Source organism: Halichoerus grypus, chromosome 8, assembly GCF_964656455.1.
Source record: "Halichoerus grypus chromosome 8, mHalGry1.hap1.1, whole genome shotgun sequence".
Taxonomy (NCBI): domain Eukaryota; kingdom Metazoa; phylum Chordata; class Mammalia; order Carnivora; family Phocidae; genus Halichoerus; species Halichoerus grypus.
This window is the reverse complement of record NC_135719.1, coordinates 46,470,665-46,486,914: the sequence shown is the minus strand read 5'-3', so window position 1 is coordinate 46,486,914 and position 16,250 is coordinate 46,470,665. Positions and strand designations below refer to the sequence as shown.

Sequence of the window (16,250 nt, the reverse complement as noted above, 5' to 3'; positions counted from 1 at the left end):
CTGAAAACTATAAAATATTGCTGAAAGAAATTAAAGACATAAATAAATGGAAAGATATCCCAGGTTCATGGATTGGGAGGCTGATTATTGTTAAAGTATCTATACTACCCAAAGTGATTTACAGATTCAGTGTAATCCCTATCAAAATCCCAGTGGCATTTTTTTGCAGAAATAGAAAAAAAAGTCCTAAAATTCCTGTAGAATTTCAAAAGACTCCATAGAGCCAAAAACAGTATTTTAAAGAGTACAAGTTTGAGCACTCACATTCCCTGATACCAGAACATACTACGCAGCAACTGTAATTAAGATGGTTTGGTAAGGACATGAAGATAGATAATGTAGACTAATGGAACAGAAGAGAGAACCTAGAAATAAACTCTTGCATTTATGTGCCAAGTTGACCTTTCAACAAGAGTTCCAAGACTACACAAGGGGGAAAAGACAGTCTCTTCAACAAAGGGCGTTGAGAAAACTAGATACTCACATGCAAAGTAAGGAAGTTGGGCCCTTTCTTTATACCACATGCAAAAAAGAACTCAAAATGAATTAAAGACCTAAAACATAAGACCTTAAATTTTTAAACTCCTAGAAGATTCATTGAATTTTACAATGATTTCTTGGACATAACACCAAAAGCATAGGCAACAAAAGCAAAAATAGACAAATGGACTACACCAAACTTAAAAACTTCTGCATGTCAAAAAAAAAAAGAGTGAAAAGACAACCTATGGCATGGGAGCAGATCATGTATGTGATAAGGGATTAACAATATAAGAAACTTCTCCAACTCAACAACAACAGTAATAACCTGATTAAAAAATGGGCAAAGGACTTGAATAGACATTTTTCCAAAGAAGATTCACAAGTGGCCAACAAACATGGAAGGATGTTCTACATCACTAATCACTAAGGAAATGCAAATAAAGCCATATGGGTTATCACTTCATACCCGTCAGGATGGCCACTATCAAAAGAACAAAAGATACCAAGTGTTGGTGAGGATGCAGAGACACTGGAACCCTTATGCCCTTTTGGCGGGAATATAAAATGCTGCAGCCATTGTGGAAAACAGTGTGCAAGTTTCTCCAAAAAAGTAAAAATAGGTTTACCATATGATTAAGCAATTCCCCTTCTGGGTGTATATCCAAAAGAATTCAAAGCAGGATCTCAAAGAGAAAATTTGCACAGCCATGTTCATTACAACATTCACAATAGCCAAGAGGTAGAAATAACCCAAATGTGTATTGGGCGATGAATGGATAAAGAAAATGTGGTAAATACATACAGTGGAATACGATGAGCCATTTAAAAAGAAAACCCTGTCATATGCCACAACATGGATGAACCTCTAAATCATTCTGATGAGCAAATAAGCCAGTCACAAAAACATAAACACTATGATTCCACTCATAAGAAGTGTCTAAAGCAGGGACGCCTGAGTGGCTCAGTCGGTTAAGCTTCTGCCTTCAGCTCAGGTCATGATCCCAGGGTCCTGGAATCGAGTCCCACGTCGGGCTCCCTGCTCAGCGGGGAGCCTGCTTCTCCCTCTTCCTCTGCTGCTTCCCCTGCTTGTGCTCTCTTTCTGATAAATAAATAGATTAAATTAAAAAAAAAAAGTGTAGGAGTCAAAATCATAGAAACAGAAAATAAAAGGTGGTTACCAAGGACTGAGGGGAGGAGGAATTAGTGTTAGTGGGTATCAGGTTTCAGTGTTACAAGATGAAAAAGCTTGAGAAATCTCTTACACAATAATGTGAATATACTTAACACTACTGAATTGCATGCTTAAAAATGGTTAAGGTGGTAAATTTAATGTTACATGTTTTTTACCACAATAAAAAATATAGGCCGCAGAGTCATGGGGTGGGTTCTTAAGTAACCAGATGAATTTTTTTTTTTTAAGATTTTATTTGTTTGTTTTTGCGAGAGAGAGAGAGAGAGAGAGAGAAAGCACGAGCGTGTGAGAGCAGGAGCAGCAGGGAGGGGCAGAGGGAGAAGCAGACTCCCCGCTGAGCAGGGAGCCGGATGGACCCTGGGATCAAGACCTGAGCTGAAGGCAAACGCTTAACCCACTGAGCCACCCAGGCACCCACCAGATAAATGTTGTAACAGATTATGGTGTAAAGGAAGCTGGCATTTTTTTAACATTTAGGAAAATAGCTCACAGACCAAGTAAGTGGAAGGTAGGAAGAAGACAAAGATTTAAAAAAAAAAAAAAAGATAATGTATTTATTCTACCCTCCTTCCCCGCCAAGCCCCTATTTGTGTATTTTCCTCCCCCATGATTTCTTGCCATCCCATGCCATTATAAAATACCAGTTCAGAGACTATGAGAAATTTAGAAAAGTACAGAAGCTTCATTTTCCATAATCACTGGAAGAAGTCTTGTTTTTCTTCAATCTCCTTTAAAAAAAATGTTTACAGTTCTAATATATGTGATGTTTATATCATTAGATGAAGCATTTATTCATATAGATAAGCACTGTAACATAAATCTTGACGTTTTTACTTCTAGAACTAGTTTTGAATTTTATAGTTAAGGTGATCTTTATCTTAGAAAATGTTAATCATTTTTTGCTTCTCACACCTCTTAATTTAGTGGGCCATCTTTAATGTTTCTTACCATATCTCCCGTTTCCTCCCTTTTTAGTTGCAGCAGCTTTAGCAGTTCATTTTAAATTGACATCTGCTTTTAAAATTCAGATTATAGAAAAACTCTCTCTCTCTCTCCCTATATATATATATATAATCTATAATTATAATACTTTTATAGATTTCTATTTGGCTAAAGGGAAAATCCCTTTACAATTATTCTGGAACATCAAGGCAATATATTTTAGGTATTTTTTTATTCTAAAAAGTAAAACTTGGTAATGACAACTCATCTATATATCAAATTTATAGAATAATAAAAGAGATTTGTTCCCTTTGAAATATGTAAATATGACGTCTGACTGTGCATTTGGATTGCCTTTGTTTTGATATACACAGCTCAAAATAAATGAGTTTCTGTTGTTTGTGTGCCATTTAGCTAAAGGCAATGAAAATAATTAGAAATGTTTCTGCTCTTTGGGAATTTTTTAGTTCCGATTTATTAAAAATACAGCTGGAAGAGGGGCGCCTGGGTGGCTCAGTTGGTTGAGTGTCCAACTCTTGGTTTCGGGTCAGGTCATGATCTCAGGGTTGTGAGATCGAGCCCCACGTCCCTGCATTCTCCCTGCATCCGGCTCCCCACTCAGTAGGGAGTCTGCTTGAGATTCTCTCCCCCCCACCCGCTTGTGCACTCTCTTTCTCTAACATAAATAAATCTTAAAAAACAAAACAAAAAAACAGCTGGGAGAATGTTTGAGAACCTACTTTGTGAGATATTTATTCCCCAGACCTATGAATTTCAATACAAATGACTTGGAATTGGTAGAAGAAAAAAAAAAAAATTCCTCGGAAATTCATTTATGAAATATTGATGATGGTAATGAAGAAGTTGTGAAATTATTCTTTTTTTTTTTTTTTTTAAAGATTTTATTTATTTATTTGACAGAGAGAGACACAGCGAGAGAGGGAACACAAGCAGGGGGAGCGGGAGAGGGAGAAGCAGGCTTCCCGCCGAGCAGGGAGCCCGATGCGGGGCTCGATCCCAGGACCCTGGGATCATGACCTGAGCTGAAGGCAGACGCTTAACGACTGAGCCACCCAGGCGCCCCTGTGAAATTATTCTTGATATCACTATTCCTTTCTTTTTACAAGGAAAAAAATACATATTGACTTTTTAGGGTCCTTTTGATATAAGCTAGTTTAACATATCTAGGTAGGGTATTTTCTCCTGCAGCATCCTCAGTTACTAAATAGTACTATTATATGTTATAGTGTCATTGGAAGACTTGTTTGGGGGCTGTTTTCAGAGTGTTTTGCAAATGATGTAAATATCCACAGGCCCTATAAAGGAAAGGGAGGAATTTAGGATTATAAGATGAAGATGTTTAAAACTCTGCTTTTCTCCTTGTCAGGAGAAATCAGTGTCCATTTATAGATAAGTGTTTAGGATTTAGAGATTTTTTTTTTTTTAAAGATTTTATTTATTTATTTGAGAGAGAGAGAGAGAGAGCATGAGAGGGGAGAGGGTCAGAGGGAGAAGCAGACTCCCCACTGAGCAGGGAGCCCGATGTGGGACTCGATCCTGGGACTCCAGGATCACGACCTGAGCTGAAGGCAGTTGCTTAACGAACTGAGCCACCCAGGCGCCCTAGAGATTGTTTTTAAAATCAGAAATATGAGGAGTATTATCACATAACACTTAGTGATTCTTTGAAGCAAAGCATTTCTGTGACAGCTAATAAACAGCGCATTTGGAAGTGAACTTTTCCTTTTCTATACCCATTTATAAATGTCTTTCCTGCATCCTTCACGTAGCAGTGGTCCTTAAAGACTCTGGGTAAATTTGTCAGTGTGGCTGATCATACGGGCTTGAGAGTAGCTCTCTCACCAAAAAGATGAGCTGACAAGTGGAGATTAGAGGGAGGAAAGTCTGTGAGATGATTGTTTAGAGAATAACTGCTTTTCAGAGTATAAGTTCTGTGGCCTATAGCTTGGATTCTGAAACCGGCTTTATGTTTTACCTTCTTATGCACTGTCTTCATAAACTATCCAAAGTGGCCTACTAATTCTGCAATATGTGGACTTTGTCTACAATTACTGTATTTGTCTAGGATTTTCCAGTCTGCAGTTTCTCTATTTAGTATTTAAGCATTAGGAAAAATACCTGCTCAGTAGCAATTTGTACTTCACAGGTAAGTTAAGGTCTGCTTTAAGATATAAAAATTTAATTTAGCACCACCAAGGAGTTCATTATTTGGAAAATGTTTCTGGACTAGTGCAACATGTTTTGGCTAATAATAAATATATGATTCTTCTGTTATAAGAACTAGTTTGTTTTTTTTTTGCCTTTTCATCAGGAGCTTGTATACATCAAATCATAAAAATTGAGTAATAGAAGAGTAAAGGGGAGTAAAGAGTTGTTTAATCTTAACGTGAGCATAAAATGGAAGAAGGACTGAGCTGATATGGGTGTGTCTCCCATTAGCTTACCAAGTGATTTGAGCAGATAATGTTTCTGTACTTTAATTATAATGGGTGACATATATTGAGCACTTACTATATGTCAGGCATATAACATAATTTAACATAATGTAACACATAACATAATTTAACATAACACAACATAACATAATTTAAATCCCACAGTCTTATGATGTAGATGGTATTTTTATCCCTGTTTTACAAAGCTGAGGCTCAGGGACACTACGTGAGATCAGGATTCTCACTGTAAGTAGTGGGGCCAGGATTCAAATCTAGGTAGTCTAACTCCAGAATTCATACTCTGGCCTGCCTCGTAAAGTACTGCATGCGGCCCCCACACTCTCCATGAGTGGTCCCTCCTAGAGCTGCTCAGTGAAGCACAGCCGAAGCCTTATCAGTCCACACACATGACCATCTTCCTGCTGTGTAGCACATACATTTCCAAGTGCCAGGGATAAGGGATTGAGTTTGATGTATTTCTAGTAGGAGGAGACACATACATAAACAAGTAGTCCATAATCATGCACAGGGTGGAGTTGGGCGCACACAGAGAAGGGAGCTGTCCGTTTGCTCTGTGTCTCTCCAGCCCGTACTTCTAACACTGTAAGTTGGCACTACTCCCTTCTCATAAGCTTACGGCACAGCCTGGGTCCTGTTTTGTTCTTCATCACTACATCCTGTTGAAGTAAGGAGGAAACAGTGTTACTTTGGAGATAGAAAAAGAGGCCCAGAAAGGTTAAGTGCCTTTCCTAGAGGCACAGTAAATCATTGGTACCAGAACAATTATTTAGGGCTACAAATGACAGTTAATTTCCTTGGTAGACTTCCTAGGAAATTGCACATTTCCCTGAAATTCTTCTAAGCCAAAATTCTTTTCCTCTTTCTTTCCTCATTTAACTCATATCCTTTTCAAGCCTTTATGTTTTTCAAGCTTGCAAGTATGTGGGAAATCTTTTCCTGGATAGCAAACAGTGTGGTTATTGAAAGTAGATAACTTCTCTACTGGTTGGCCATTGTTGCCTCCAGGGGGGCCCCACAGTGGTCACCCAGCTGCACTCTGTGAGGTGGCCTCCAGGGAAGGAGCTGTGATGTGACAGCTCTCAGTGCAGCTTCCGTGCCCTGAGCCCAAGCTAGCAGCTCAGGAACCGGATGAACTAGGTTTCGTTTTTCACAGGACACACTCAACCTCAGCTTAAGCAGCATTTGCAAGGCGAGGAGAGAAAGTCTCATAACATGGTGGAGATGCTAGAGGTCTAGGGATGTTTGCCGAATTGTCTGTGATAGTGCGCAGTAAGGGAGGAAAAACAGTGCACACACTTGACTTCCTTCTCAGAGCTGCCATTTGGCAACTCTGCCAGACATCCTGGGGAATGCGTGCCCTTCGTTCTGTTTTCACATGTGAACTACCCTCATTCAGAGATCAGGTTGGATGACTTTATATCTGTATCCTGCAGTGTTTAATAAGACATTCTTTTTCCATTTCCCAAATCCCTAGTAAAGTGGTTCTTAACTTTTTTGGATCAGAGACTACTCTGAGAATTTGGTGGGGCGTCTGGGTGGCTCAGTCAGTTAAGCGTCTGCCTTTGGCTCAGGCCGTGATCCTGGGGTCCCGGGACTGAGCCCTGCGTTGGACTCCCTGCTGAGCAGGGAGTCTGCTTCCCCCTCTTCCTTTGCCCCTCCCCCACTCGCTCTCAAGTGAATAAATTTAAAAAATCTTTAAAAAAAAAAATTTGGTGAAAGTGCTCTCTCTGGGGAAATGTACAAACTTGCAAAATTTTACATATAATTTTAAGGAGTTCATGGTTCTTTCCCCCAAAAGCTGATCTATGAGCTTGGGGGCGGAGGAATAACCCTTGCTATAGATTTTCCATAGTCACTATGTTTAATATCTAAAGAAATACTATAATTTTTTAAACATGTAGGTTTCATAGAAAATGTGTTTAATCTTCTTCCATATTGATGAAAAGTAAATATAATATGCTTTAAGTCAGAATACATACACATTGTGTTTCAGGAGATTTTTATCAAAACTTAAATTGAATAACAGTTGCCTAATATTTACTTTTGTCTCCGTCTTTTAAAGCTTGGTAAAATGCGGCTGACAATTCCATGCCGGGCCCTGACATGTTCTCATCTGCAGTGTTTTGATGCAACTCTTTATATTCAGATGAATGAGAAAAAACCAACCTGGGTTTGTCCTGTCTGTGATAAGAAGGCTCCGTATGAACACCTTATTATTGATGGGTATGTCAATTTAAAGTGTTTCCTTATACCTTGGAATGACCATCTCTTATTTGGATTTGTTATCTGTCAGGTTTAGGATGAAAATTCTATAGGTAGTGTTTTCTGAGTAATATATTTTTAGGATTTTCCTGATTCTAGAAATCAGTAGTTTTCAAAATAAGTAAGTAATATTGTGAGCATTTTTCCTTTTTAAGTTGACATCCTCCTGTGTGGGAAGTGCATGCTTTACCATCTGTTTCTCCTGACTTTTACTATTTGAAGTACCACGGGATCTAAGTAAGGTATGCTTACACCTATTCCTCACATGAATCCATCTACCCCTAGCCATGCAGACCATATCAGAGAAAGAGTGAAAGCATTGTGAAACTCTGGTTAACTTAAGCTCACCCAAATTGGGCTCTTTAGTGGAAGTTAACCTGTTTTTGAGGATTTTTCTCATGCTTCAGTCATGGTTCATCAAACCTATTCCCCACCGTAAGGGCTGCTAAAACTGATCAGCATGCTGAATAGCAGCTTTCTTGGTTTCTCTGTTTCCTCTGAAATACTTGTCTTTGTCTTTCTTGTCCCCTACAGCATCACAACAATCAGGGTTTTTTGTTTGTTTGTTTGTTTTTTTAAACACTCCTGTGTTTTATCTGTCCTTCCAGACATCTTGGAGTGTTTCTTTAAATGTACCCTTATCCTCTAGCCTCCTTCCTTGTCCTTTTTGCCACTGAACAAAGATAAATTGTGGAAAGAAGGATCTTCTTGATAGTTCCTGTACTCGCCAGCAAAACACTTAAGGCAACTTATCTACAGCATTTGAGAAAACTCAGGAGTCTGAAGATGTACCATTAGAAAGGGGATATGTTTAACAATACAGTGTCACCTGGAGCTTGAAAGATGGCAGACCAATCATGGGAAAAAAGTAAATGTGTCACTTAAATGTTTTATGTTTAATTGTTCAGAAATGATAGTGATCACTAATAAATCTAAATTAAATAATATTTTGCCAACGCTGTATATTATATAGCTTTAGATCCCCTCCTCCGTCAATTGGGATCTTTCTTTATTTTAAAAGCCATACACACACACACACACACACACACACACACACACACACACACACGTATCTATACACACATTTAAAGAAAAAATTGGAAAACAGGAATTAATAAAAGAGCTTTGTGGTGTATTTTCTGATTTTTGTTTTTACAGAATTGTGATTGTACAGTATTAATATTTTTTATCCTTTGGTTTCATTTCAGAATTTGACACTTTTACACATTGTTTTTGTAAATCTCACTTCTTAATATCTGCATGATATTTTTCAAGGAGGTGTAACATTCAGTACATATTTTTGTATGTATTGCTTCAGTAAGATATGCTTATTGTAGATAGTTTGGACAATGCACAAGAATATAAAGGAGAAAAAGAAATACTCATGATGTCCCCACTCAGAAATAACTGCTGTTTTGTGTACCATTCATACACAGTATTGTATTTTCTTGGCCTCTTTTCACTTTCTGTGAATATTTTCCCATATTATTAAAAATATTTGAATATCTCATTTTTCATGGTTATATAAGGTACCTTGTATAAGGTACCATAATCTAAGTAATATTTCCCTAAAATAGGCCTCGATTTTGAGAACAAATATAACTTGTCTGTTCTCCTTTCTTCTTTCTCGTTTATACTTATACAAAACATAGGCGGTCTGAATGTTTTTTGAACAGCAATGCTTCTAGTCTGTTTTCATTTAGAATGTGATATTCAGAGGACCACATGTTTTTTGTAGCTTGTTTATGGAGATCCTAAAGTACTGTACAGACTGTGATGAGATACAGTTTAAGGAGGATGGCTCTTGGGCACCTATGAGATCAAAAAAGGAAGTACAGGAAGTCTCTGCCTCTTACAATGGAGTTGATGGTGAGTGCTGGTTTCCAGAAGGGTGGGGCGGTCTCCCTGCTGTTGCATAGGCCTGCTCTTCAGTATTAAAACATAACGTATTTCTGGGGGCGCCTGGCTGGCTCAGTCAGCAGAGCATGTGACTCTTGATCTTGGGTTCGTGAGTTTGAGCCTCACGTTGGGTGCAGAGATTACTAAAAAAAAAAGTAAACTTTTAAAAAAGTATACATTTCTGAAAAATTCAGCAGTTTATGGGTAGCTCAGTAACTCTTATTAAATTATTGATTAAATGTTCAGAAGTAGTAGAGAACTCTTTTTAAATTCACTTTGCCAGCTTTTAAATTTTTGGGATACAAGATTAAAAGCAACGTAATCTAATAAGTCATTTGTAAGGTCATGCTTTTGAAATGGTATCCTTTTAAATGTTTAAGAGATTTGGTAAAGATTAGTGAATGTTTCTTCTTCATTTATGTTATTTTTCTGGTTTTTAGTATGTTTTTGCTGGAAGGAAGCTATGACTTAAAAAATGTTACCATGCATTTCTTAAGTATCCCAGGTACATACGTAATATATAGTCTTTATCCTCAAACTGCTTTTATTCTGAAGTAGACATACATTTTGATTGTTTGCCCTAATTCAGAATTGTCTTTCAAAAAAACAAAACAAAACAAAAAAACCACCTTAACAACCAATAATAAATAGTAGCTTTAAGCTTAGGGGACCAGAGCTACTACTCTTTGACCCCAGCAGTATTGTAAGTCTAAACTGTAATTGATAAACTAATCCATAAGGCACACTGAGGAAGAAAAGAGAGGTGTCATAGGTCTTTTTTGCCTTGTGTTTTGATCATTCCCACACAGGATGCTTGAGCTCCACGTTGGAGCATCAGGTGGCTTCTCACCACCAGTCCTCAAATAAAAATAAGAAAGTAGAGGTGATTGATTTAACCATAGACAGTTCATCTGATGAAGAGGAAGAAGAGCCGTCTGCCAAGAGGACCTGTCCTTCCCTATCTCCCACATCACCACTAAATAATAAAGGGTAAGTACTGAGACCTTGAAAAGTCACTGTGAAAGTTAATTTTGCAAATACAGTTTAAAAGATCTGCCAAATCAAATGATTATGCATGATTGTAAAACTTAACTTAGTAATCAAAGAATAGGTTGGATTTTCCCTAGGTGTGTGATATTCTTGAGGGCTGGGATAATGCATTAAAGGAGTCCCTTGGGTACAGTATTTATCATACCAAAAGATATTCTAGTACAGTGATTCTTAAACTTTGGTGTACAGCAGAATCACCCAGAGGGCTCATTAAAACACACATTGCTCCCCTATTCCCCCATGTCTGATTCAGGAGTAGGGACTGAGAAAATTCGTATCTCTGATCAGTTCTTAGGTGATCTTAATGCTGCTCGTAGGATTTAAAACATTTACTCAAACTGGAAATGTATGCTGTAAGATTAATCCTGAGTTGAGTCTTTCAAGTAGAAAACAGAGGTAGACCAGAGGAATGCTTTAAACCTGCCTCAGAGGGCACCTGGGTGGCTCAGTCGGTTAAGCGACTGCCTTCGGCTCGGGTCATGATCCCAGGGTCCTGGGATCGAGCCCCACATCGGGCTCCCTGCTCAGCGGGGAGCCTGCTTCTCCCTCTCCCTCTGCCTGCCACTCCCCCTGCTTGTGCTCTCTCTCTCTCTGACAAATAAATAAAATCTTAAAAAAAAAAACCTGCTTCGGAGTGTGTGAGGTTGGCAGTGAAAGAAGTCAGAGCCTGAAGTTGCAGGGCACAATGCCTTCTGTTTTGCTAGCTCATTTCCCATATTTCCCATTAGTCTCCTATCAGTAATAATGTACCTTGGTTATGCTTCAGTTCAGTTTAGCAAACACTGTTATCTACTTTAGGTAAAACACCCTGTGCCTAACATGGATGATAATAAAATGAGTAAGTACAGTCCTAACCTTAAAGGTTTAACATTTTGTGGAGGATGGTAAAACAAGTAGCCAGCTCTAGCTGTACTCTTAAATAGACTCAGCCTCATGAGACATATCAGGGATTCTCAACAAAAAGCTTCATGTTTTGCTGAGGCACAGTTGTAGCACACTAAAGGTAAATCTAGAAATAGGTGTGCCCCTTTTTAGGTGTGTATCAGGAGAATGATGTAGCCCTTTGGAACTGAATAGGAGCTATTCAAAAAATCTCCTGCCTGAAGAAAGAATGTTAAGTGAGAGAAGGAAGGTCCACAGAAGGCATTGTTGCAAGATTTCAAGGTTCAAGAGGGAAAGTTAACACCAGACCAAGAGCAAGCATTTCCATGCTTGGAGTGAAATAATTTTCAGGTTTGAGACTGATGAGATAAAAGATCTTCTGTTTGAGAATATTTGTAATTACTGGAAAGGTGCAACAGTAAAAGCATAATAGTGATAAATGTATCTCACTTGTTAAAAACTTTGACTGTTTTCAGGAATCTTCATAATACAATCAGACCTGTTACATGGGTTGGTATTTTCACTCTAGAGTAGCTTAGCAAACATCAGACAGCAATAAAGACATTAATAGCAGTATTATTCTAAAAAAGAATGAATTATCTAAACACTAATTCTACTTTAAATCCTACTTTATGAAGATTTACCTCTGATGAAAGCCTGCCTTGATGTCTGCTGCCCAACAGGCCTGACCTTGTTACTACACCAGCTTATTTTATAAATCTGAGTGGGAGAAAAAGAAAAGTCAAATGGCCAAAAGTTGGTGTAGTTAAAACAGATACCGATATAATCTTGATTCCAAGATATTTTATATATCAAACCATATTATGACCAAATACACATTATCACATTATTTCTTTAAATACCATAATTGCAACATTAAAAGATATTTCATAAATCTCTGGGTGTGTAAATACTTTGTGGAATAAAAGCACCATTATGTGTAAGTTAGTTATACTCTTTAGAATATTTATAGTAGTCACATATATATATGTGAACTGTGCGGTAATTTTGCTCTCTTGACTATACATTTTTCCTTAAGAGAAACTTTTGAGTATTTAAAAATCTAATATTTCAATTCTTTGGATATTTGCTGTTTTTCCAAAAATAGTTGTGTTTTTTATGTTTAGAAAATGACATTAGATGCATTAACTACTTCCTGAGATTCCCAGTGACCAAGTAAACCCAGATACAGTATTTACAAATGTCAGACCTTTCTCTGTTTTTGGATAAAAACAAGCAGCCTGAAAGTTTATGGCATTTTTAGAAGAATAACGCCATATTCAACACTAGTGGCCATCTTACAATAATGACTGTCCAATAAATAAAAACCTGAACCCTAAGCATATTGTATTTGTTATTGTGCAGTGTAAAGGTGGAAATGCATTTTCAGAATATTATCACAAAATTGAAAGGAATGTTGCCAGCCAGGAATTAGAGACAAACATTAGTAAATGTAAAACATTTTGCTGTCTTCAGCTGCCAAGTGTCTAGCATTCATCCAGAAGTTTCCTTTCCTGTTTGGTATACCAAGATGTTTTCAAAGGCTAGCATTTCATCTGCTTTCTTCTCTCTTGTAATCCCTTAGGCATTGTCAGAGGAGACAGCTAATGGAAAATGGTACTTTTTATAGATGTAAGAGGTTTAATTAATTAAGTTTCCATTAGACAAAACATTTTTATGAGGCAGATGAGAGTATATTTTATGCTTCATATTCCATTCATGAAACTGTGGTAGATGATCATAAGTAGAACTCTATTCCTAGAAATCCAGCCTTGGCCTCTTTTGAAATATTCTGATCTTGCATTGCACCATTGAAATTGCATCTCCACACCCAAGTACTTTATATGAAGTTTTACAAGCAAAAAACAGCCTCTTTATACCTTCTTTTCTCTTTATTTTCCAAAACTTACATGCCTGTTAGCCTCTTTATGGTTGGGATAGGACATGACCCTTATGTTTGCACTCAATTCTTCCTTTTCTTTTTCATCTCTTTCTCACACCTTTTTGCTTTTTACTTAATTTTTTTGTTAAAAAAAAAAATTTAGGGACGCCTGAGTAGCACAGTCAGTTAAGCATCCGACTCTTGGTTTAGCTTAGGTCATGATGTTGGGATCATGAGATCGAGCCTCCATCGGGCTCCACAGTCAGCATGGAGTCTGCTTGGGATTCTCTCTCCCTCTGCCCCTCCCCCATGCTCATTCGCTCATGCACTCTCTCTCTCTGGAATAAATAAATCTTTTTTAAAAAGAAAAAAAGATTTAACTTCTCCGTTACTTAAACATTTCATGCTGTTCTTCCAGAATCCCTTTTTTTGTCCCCCCCCCCCCCCCCGCCACCCCGCAACAGTTCTGTACTCCCTTTAAAACCTTTCCACCACCTGTTCATTTTGGAGCATCTCTTCTTGTCTCACTGCCTTCGTTCATTCAGCAGGCCTTGTATGCAAACAGTGTGCTGATGAGTGTGCGGGGCATTAGGAATACCAGGATAAACAGTTCCTTGTCTCTGTTCCATAAAGCTTACAAGTCTTGGGGCCAGCTGTTAACTCTACTGCTCAGATTGCTACCGTCCCCCAGGCTCGTCTGTATGTGTTTTCTTTGCGAGGACGTACCTATACTTTTTACTAGACAACACTCAGTGCTTATTTTTAAAAGGTTTCAGAATCTCAGCTGCTATAGATATCTTTCGCTCATCTCTCACTGAAGTGGCTCAGCCGTGCATTCCAAAAGTGTAGATGAGACAGCATGCGATTTATGAATGTTGGATATACCGTTGCACCCATCCATTTCTCCTTATAGCCCCTGCAAAGTGCTACTGTATATGCAGATTATTTCCTAGTAATAGTCTAAATTATATATTGCTTTGCTTGTCTTTTTATTTCCAGCACAAAAGCTAGGACTCATTTTGTGAGATACAGTCCCTTTGTTAAACCTAAAAGTTCAGCTAACTCATGAAAATTATGCAAACCTTTTCCTTCTTCTAGCATATTAAGTCTTCCACATCAAGCGTCTCCGGTGTCCCGCACCCCAAGCCTCCCTGCTGTAGACACAAGCTACATTAATACTTCCCTCATCCAAGACTACAGGCACCCTTTCCACATGACACCCATGCCTTATGACCTACAAGGTGAGTCACCGATCCTTCTCTGTTGTCACATAGCATTATAAATACCTTTCATCTACATAGTCTTCCTCCGGGTGAGTCTAAGGAAGAATGGAAAGATTGATAAAATGGGGGCTTGGGCCTAGGGAACTGGGAAAAATATATACTGTGGTCATAAATAAATAGAGATCCAGTTTTTTGCTTGGACCTTCATCAGTAGCCAGTGTTTTACTACCAGTGGTGAATGTCGTGTGATGATCTTTAGGTTTTGTGAGCTTCAAAATAGTCTGCAAGTTGTTTTGGGGTGACTTTCAGTATGTTGCTTTGAATTTTAATATTTACGAAAATTATTCTTTGTTCCCTGAATTCAGTTATAATGCAACAGGCAACGTGGGTAACTGTGTTGTATTATCTTTAAAATAGTGCTGAATTGAGACATTGGAAAGTTTTAATTTTTATTCCAGTGAACCTGATTCTTCCTTTTAAAAGTAGTTTGAAATGTCAGTGTACTCACTGCACAATGTATTTTGAGTTGATAATAATCATTTACATTATCAAAAAATTATTGGTTTTTCTCCTATATCTTTGTAATTTAATAATTTGTATATCTAGGGACATTTTTATTCCAAAAAAGCTATATATGCTCATTGTAGAAAATTAAAAAAAAAATTAAAATGGAAGTTTTCCTCCACCCCTCCCCTACAGAAAAAGCCGGGGCCAAGAATCTGGTGCAAAGATTCTTGGAAGCTGAGATAGTTGAGTAGATTCTTAGTGATTGTTAGGAAAACCCTATTTGAGCTCAGTCCAATAGAACCTTCTGCAGTGAGGGAAATGTAATTTACAGTGGCCATTAGCCACATAAGGTTATTGAGCATTTGAAACATGGCTAGTGTGATTGAAGAACTGAGTTTTTCATTTTACTTCATCTTAATAAATTTAGATACCCACATCATGTGGCTAAGTGCAGCCCTGTTTCTCACTTAGGCTACTGCCCAGTCTCACTATCATGAACCACAGTGCTATCCATTTTGCAGGTCCTTATGTTATAATCTGTTCTAGTGTAGATAGTGGATGGATTCCCAGAGTGTTTGTGTTGTTGTCATATTTTTCACTACATCTGCTTGTTGTCCTTTCCGCCAAGTTGAGACCTCATAATAAGGCATTTTATTCACATGGTTTTCTTGTTCTTCATTACATTACACATTGAGTGATACAAGAGTGGGAATTAGAAGGGGCAGCTTGCATTGACTCCCCGGCAGCCAGGAATCAGAGCTGGTCCTTCTGTGGTGCACCACCCCAGCAACCAGCCACCCCTCAGATCTCTCCCCCCCGTCTTGCCACTGGAGGGTCTCTGAGTTAGAATCTGGTACACGGAGTGGCGAGCAGGCAAATTTGAGAAAAAAAATCTGTGCTCCAGCTTGCTTGACTTCCTTCTACATAAAACCTTTCTCACCCACAAAATGCAGCCAGAAATAACGACCTACCTCATAGGTGCTTGTGAGGAGTAAATTAGAGTAGTTTGAAATGTTACTTAAGAGGAGTTGATGAGAACATTTAGTGAAAAGTGCTCTGTCAGTTTAAGGGATCAGTGTTGGATCCAGCAGGGCAGCAGTGGCCCAGATCCCACAAATGGAGTTACAAGGAGGGCAAATCATGGCTTGGACCTCAGCCTTGGTAATCTAGAGATGGGAGAGACGTACAACATTCAGCTCCACTCTTGTTTAAATTCTAAATGAATTTACTATTAGCATTTTATTTGTTTCTGGAGTATTGGGGGCATTAGGGAGGGTTTTTTCTTTTGTTTTTCAAAACTAAAATAATTTTTTTTCTCACAGGATTAGATTTCTTTCCTTTCTTATCAGGAGACAATCAGGTATGTTATATGAAAAAAAATGCTGTTGTTTTAATTGCACATTAAAATATTTATAAGTATAATATGTAGCTGAGAGAGAAGATAAATTTCT

At 38.0% G+C, this 16,250-nt stretch overlaps 1 protein-coding gene across 2 annotated transcripts in view; it reads left to right on the top strand.

Moving 5' to 3' along the window:
* PIAS1 (protein inhibitor of activated STAT 1) overlaps positions 1 to 16,250 on the top strand; it is a 119,266-nt gene that overhangs the window by 98,456 nt on the left and 4,560 nt on the right. For both annotated transcript variants that reach the window (XM_036087085.2, XM_036087086.2), the window contains exons 9-13: positions 7,157 to 7,317; positions 9,095 to 9,225; positions 10,065 to 10,245; positions 14,168 to 14,310; positions 16,122 to 16,159. In XM_036087085.2, the coding sequence (XP_035942978.1) occupies positions 7,157 to 7,317; positions 9,095 to 9,225; positions 10,065 to 10,245; positions 14,168 to 14,310; positions 16,122 to 16,159 (654 nt within the window). The remainder of the gene's footprint in view (positions 1 to 7,156; positions 7,318 to 9,094; positions 9,226 to 10,064; positions 10,246 to 14,167; positions 14,311 to 16,121; positions 16,160 to 16,250) is intronic.